The sequence below is a fragment of the Anopheles arabiensis genome, chromosome 2 (genome assembly GCF_016920715.1).
Source record: "Anopheles arabiensis isolate DONGOLA chromosome 2, AaraD3, whole genome shotgun sequence".
NCBI lineage: Eukaryota > Metazoa > Arthropoda > Insecta > Diptera > Culicidae > Anopheles > Anopheles arabiensis.
In genome coordinates this window covers 49,849,121-49,855,162 of record NC_053517.1, presented here as the reverse complement: position 1 = coordinate 49,855,162, position 6,042 = coordinate 49,849,121, and the positions used below count along the sequence as shown (strand labels likewise).

Here is a 6,042-nt window from a genome sequence, read left to right as displayed (position 1 = left end):
AATATGTGAACCCTAGCCACAATAATTTTAAACCCAAACCACACTCGTCAATGAGGAAGGCAACAGTGAAATGTGCACTGTATTATGTTCTATAGCATTCGTGTTAAATAGGAATTAAACATGAAGCTTTGGCTCGGTTGAGGATGGCGGCAAACCGTGGCGTCCCCCTAGAAGCGAAGCTATAAACGGGGGCTACGCTAATATGCGCTATTGGTTTTATGCCTACGATTTGTTGGTTAAGTAATCACACCCTAGAAATGAGCACGAAATGAATGTTTAGATGAAGCATCTTTTAGCGCAATATTTGTTTTAAAATAAATATTTGTTATGAAGATTTATTGTTTATTTTTATGGCGCTGACTTTCTCGCGAATGGAATTTTCCCTCTTAATAATCAAACGCAGGAACTTGTGGTAGAGAAAATGGAGAAACAATACACTTCCCCTATAATTACCACAACAGTTGAAGTACGCTTACGGAGGCAATAAAACGATAGGGGCAGAAATAACACGCATAGCACTTCTAGATTGGTCTAGATAAATCATCTACATTTATTAAATCCTAGCATCCATGATCGGTTGTCATAGCATCTTTACTCTATTCACAAACAATTTACTTGTTGGTTCAGTTAAGAACATTGCTGTTCCAAAGAATATTTGTTAGTGTTTTAATACTTGTTTAAATAATTATAATGCTACCATTGACTAACGAAGCTTTTTCTCGCGCATTTTTAGCATCAACAATACATAAATATGACCGAGGAAACGACCCCAGTGAAGAAGGGACGTGGACGCCCCAGAAAAAGCGATGTGGCGGTAAAAGAGGCACCGGTGGAAAAAGAAACCTCCACCACCACCGAAAGAAGTGGAGGAGCCCCTTGATGCGAGTGAAAATTCGGAATCGGAGGAAGAGCGTTCGGTGTCGCCGCCGCCCCGTAAAAAAAACACCGGTTGCCAAAAACGCGAATCTGAGGCCCACTCAGAAGCGGCCAAGGATGCAGCACCACCAGCGAAGCGAGGTCGCGGCCGCCCACCAAAGGCAAATAAGAAGCCGAAACCGGTGCCAGTGCCTGGCCGTGGCCGTGGTCGTCCAAAAAGAATCCTTAGGCGAGGGATGGGCAATGATGATGTTACTCGTATTAATAATTATCGGACGAGCAAGGAAGAGAGGAGCGCAAGCTGACGATGCAGGGAGGATGAACGCTCTACCTTTCCTTCAACTATCACACGCACGAGTATCAGCAGTTAGTGTTATTGACCGTATTTTCCTATTCGATTCATTTCCATCAACAACTCACCACCAACCAGCGTTGTGCCTCTCTGTCAATGTATGTTACGTTTTCTCGCTTCCCCCGGACAGTTTTGGGGAAGGCCTAGACAAAGCGTCACTAGTTTGGGCGTACAAATAGCAAAAATGTTGCCGGTAGCGGCGAAATTAATCACCAATTACACATGTGTGCTGTTCCACACTAAGAAAAGATAAATCTGTTAATTAGTTCATGGCACCGGGTGAGGAGCTAGATGGTAGAATATTGCGGGGAAAAACGTTTCGCTCTTACCGATGGACGGCAAATTCACCATTGTTTTTTTTTCTTTCATCATAGCTACTGTTGTGCTCACAAGTAATTGTTTTGTAGGGTAGAGACAAATGCGAGGATGCGTGTTTATTGAAATAGCCAGCGGAAGAAAACAAAAAACAAAAACACTAACAGCAGGGACACTCCACTATTGTTTCATTAAATTACCTTCCACATTGCGGAAAGTCCATCGAATGTCGCTCGCCACGTCTCACCGTCGATTACACGTCCCCCTCTCACACTACATCTAGCAGCAGCAGCAGCAGCCTTTTTCGAGTAATCGACTTGTGAAATGTACAAATTGTAATGGAACAGATAGGCCATAAAATAAATCGATGAGCTCTCGAAATTAATCACCAACAACGGGTCCGCTTTTTGTTTCCGTCAAGAGCCCTCGATGATTTCATTGCGTTAGGAAACTTAAGAAAACCGATCTATATATCTAATTGTTCAATCGATCAATAATAAAGATGATGAAGCGTGTCTCACGAGAAGAACGCAAGTGTGAGAAGGATTGTTATCGTGTGTCCGGGAACAAGGGCCATTTTTTTAGACAATCATAATTATGCCTATTTGATGAGGGCAATTTTCATCAAGATACATATCCATACACCACCGCCAAACAAAACCATGCGTGTAATGTAACATTACTTTTTTTTTAATTTTTGAACCAGAGATTCTACATGGTTGAGGCGAAATTTAAAATATGAGAAAGCGTAATTATTTAGCAAAGTTTATCCGTCTATACAGGTACAGAGCAATGAAAATTATAATCAGAATCTTGATTCGTGAAATGAAAAAATCGAACCAAAATTATGGCCATAATGAGCTGATGATTCTCATTTTCCGAGGGCAAAGAAGTAAAACTCAAGAGAAAATACATAACATTAAACTTTGATACTCTCTCCGGAAATGGTACACCAATACAATCGAAGAGGAAACAAATACACATACTAGCACACACATCCGCGAAGAAGACTAGAGGTACCGGCAAAGGATACTAGGATATGCGTGCGGCACGGTTTATGAGTGTATTGCACGATGAAAACTGTTTGTTTGGCGGGCGCGCTCGTGCGTGTGTGTGTGTGTGTGTGTGTGGCTGTGCTGTGATGTGATATAGGCAGCATTGTTGTTTTCCATTGAGGCGAACTTGACCGCGTGAAAAGCGACGTGAAGGTGGAGGGTTTTTTATGCTCCAAAGCCATACTACTCACTCACCGTTCGTGTGTAGGCGAGACTGTTGGTTGGTGGCGGCTGCTACGAATTTCGATTACACATTTAGTGAAATAAAAACCAAACATAGGTAAGCAAAAGGGAATGGTATTGTTTGTTAAACAACAGGCTCGGCAGAGAATTTTACTATATTTGCCAAAAGGGCGCATATATATTTGGAATACACGTTGCGGAGGTGAAGTGAAAATCCGCGGCCGCCTTTGATTGGGGGTTTCTTCTGTGCTCTGTTCGTGTGCGCTTGCTGCCGTGCGTGCGCGCGCAAATGGGATTGGGCAAGAGGGAAGCAAAAGAGCTTTTCACGCGAGGGCTGCTCGGTGAGCGCTCGGTGCGGATGCTGATGAGTAGTAGTAGTAGTGGGTGGAAAATGTATCAAAATTTGTTTGCTCATTCATAGATTTCCGATGCCCTTTTTCTGTGGTACGATTGTGCATCATAAAGCGGGAAGATAAGATAGTGCCAGCGAGGCTCTAGTGGTGGTTTTACCTTACGCGGGGGAGATTTCTGATTAATCTTATATTTTTTTGGTTAAATTTATAAGAGTGAGCAAGAGGAGAGGAGGCTTTCGTGGTACGGGATACGGTTTTAGCGAGAAATAGCTCAGGAAGGACGACACAATGTCTGATGCCGAGGTCGTTGAACCGAAGAAGGGTCGTGGACGCCCACCGAACCCTGACAAGGTAAGCATCGTGAAGAGTTGCAAAAAGTGTTGTGTCCTTTTGCTCCCCAATACCAAAGGAGTGCGTTGTTTAACAAATAAATTTACAATCCTCTTCTCCCATCCCTCCCTCCAATAATGCTCCTTTCAGAATAGTGTGGCGCCGAAAAAGAGGGCCCGTGCCCCTTCGCCGAAGGAGTCAAAGCTGGCCGAGGAGCGCGAAAAGGAGAAAACCGTCGCGTCGGACGATGGCGAAGAACCGTCCCCGAAGCGGGGCCGCGGCAGACCGAAAGGAACCACCAAGAAGTCGGCAAAAGCGGCCAAGAAAGCTCCGGCAGCACCGGTCGGCCGAGGCCGGGGCCGGGGTCGAAAGAAGCCGGTCAAAGAGGAATCCTCCGAAGAGGAGGATGACGACGACGACGACGAGGATGACGAGCCGGAGGATAGCGAGGGCAATGAGGAAAATTATGAAAACGAAGAGTCCGATTCGTAATTTGCGTAAAGCATACCACTGCCATACAACTTTCCTTTTTGCGTCCGGTCGACGAGAGCGTTTAATTGCCCTGATTGCCGCGAACCATTTTCCGTGCCCGCACACATGTACCCCGTGTGGCCAATGTAAAAGTGTGGGGCGCGAATCCTTGGAGCGGAGCACATTTGGACGAAATTAAACCAAGATCGAGATATCCTTCCCACTCTAACTCAACAGAACATTTTACGAATCGTACGAATCGTGTTGAAATAAACTAAAATAAACAGCTACAACACGTGACCAACAAGTCAAGTCGTACGTATTGCATTGCGTTTGTTTAACAGTTGCCGTTGCGTAGTGCCAGGCGCAACGATAATGCCTTCTGAAACAAAGCGGTCTGTATTGGTGATTTTTGTGTGCATTTGCTCGGTTGGAGACTGCCGTTATCGCGTATTCAGCTTCTTCTACTCGGCAACAGTTTAGAACACATTTCTTGCACCGTAAAGCCCACGACGGGGCGTACATTCGAATACCTGCTGATGTGTTATGTGTTCAACTTCTTGTGTTATCTTTTTCACTTCTCCAGGGACAACAAAATGCTGGCTGCAATGTTCTGTTTGAATATTAATGATTCTTCTTATCAGCGTGCAATTTTCATGATGTGTGACGCACTTTATACACACTTTAAGATTGTTTTCATGCCGTTGAAGAAATAGTTTTTACAATTAAAATATACATGTGTCGTCTCGTCTCCCTTTCACGTTAATAGCATCATCAACGGACCGGCGTGTTTCATTAGAAAACAATTAGTGACAGTATGTTTGAAACAAAGCATGGCTTGTATCAAATTGTACCATTTGCTCTTGAATTTGTCCTTTTTTAAAACTGATGTGTTTGTCTTAATGGGTTGTTTGTCTATGTTTACCCGTAGAAAATCCCCTAAATTCATTTCGATTGAACGAAATCTGAATATCTAAAAAGCAATCACTTTTTTTATTGCATAAAAATATTTTATTTTTTAAACTTCCAATACTTTAAATGTGTAGTTAATTGCATCTAGTGTAAGTTTTTTTTTTAAATATATTTTCTAGTATCTCCAAACTTCAAGATAAATCCTAACATAAAGGTTAAAGGTAAATGGGAAGCTTAGGAGACAGCAACCTAAATACAGGCGGTCCCCGAGATACACGGTTAATGGGGACCGAAAACGGCCGCAAAATACCGCGTATCTCGAATTTCCGCGTAAGTCGAATCTCGTGATTTCCAGCTAAAATATCACTAATTTTTGTGTAATTTTGCAAGTAGGGGGTGGTTTTAGTCACTTTATGAATTATTTGATATGATTCTGACTGAATATAACAGTTTTAAACCTTTTGCAATAGTTTTTAACATTCGATTGAAACGGAAATTATTTGACAATTTACAATTGATGTGTCATATCAGTAAAATTTGCTCAAAGAACTGTCAAATTTAGAAAACCGTGTATCTCCGAATCCGCGTATGAGAGGTACCGTGTATCACGGGGACCGCCTGTATCTGGTTATGTTTGTGGGGAAAGGATGCCGGTTCAATTCAAACAATATTCTCTTTACAGGTAGTGCTGCCACCTAGAAACGTTCCTATACGCGTTGGACCAATCACCGACGCACAATTGGCACCGCGTATGCCCGTAGAGCGCATACGACGGCAAAACGCACACGATATCAAGGTATATATAGATACGGCCAAACGTTTTCTTTTTCCTCTTATATCGTTTTTTAAAGTCATGATAGTTCAGTTCCGCTGCCGGAGAGGCTGTGAACATACAAGTAACCGATAATGGGTATTATTTTAGATCGAACGACTTGACGTTAGTTCTATGGAGCATATCAGTTTGGTAATTACCAAGGTTTATGTAAAAAAAATTAATCCACCTTTATTGACCAGTTTATATCATTTCAAAAAAAAAAATGAGTATTTAATAAAATGGAGTTTATTTCCAGTTTATTTCGTTTAATTATCTCTCTGAGCTAACGATCCACGCAGCGCCCAGAGTGTTAAACCACAAAAAATGTTGCGATGTCAACCCTAATTGTGCAGACGAAAGTTTGTGTGCCAATGTGCCAAA

General features: G+C 42.6%; 1 protein-coding gene across 2 annotated transcripts; it reads left to right on the top strand.

Moving 5' to 3' along the window:
- The first annotated feature begins 875 nt into the window (after positions 1 to 875).
- Positions 876 to 4,257, top strand: LOC120895352 (chromosomal protein D1). 2 transcript variants are annotated; one of them, XM_040298636.1, is made up of 3 exons: positions 876 to 2,878; positions 3,347 to 3,485; positions 3,615 to 4,257. In XM_040298636.1, the coding sequence occupies exons 2-3, from the start codon at positions 3,423 to 3,425 to the stop codon at positions 3,954 to 3,956; spliced, it is 405 nt and encodes a 134-aa protein (XP_040154570.1). In that variant the 5' UTR covers positions 876 to 2,878; positions 3,347 to 3,422; the 3' UTR covers positions 3,957 to 4,257. The 2 variants fall into 2 exon arrangements, with proteins under 2 accessions (XP_040154570.1, XP_040154571.1); XM_040298637.1 differs by lacking the exon at positions 876 to 2,878 and adding an exon at positions 3,066 to 3,225.
- Positions 4,258 to 6,042: the final 1,785 nt, after the last annotated feature.

Excerpts from the sequence above, each read along its gene's own strand:
- LOC120895352 (XM_040298636.1), top strand. The coding sequence starts at position 3,423 with ATGTCTGATGCCGAGGTCGTTGAACCGAAGAAGGGTCGTGGACGCCCA. Across the intron at positions 3,486-3,614 it reads GCCCACCGAACCCTGACAAG|AATAGTGTGGCGCCGAAAAA; the intron begins GTAAGCATCGTG and ends TGCTCCTTTCAG.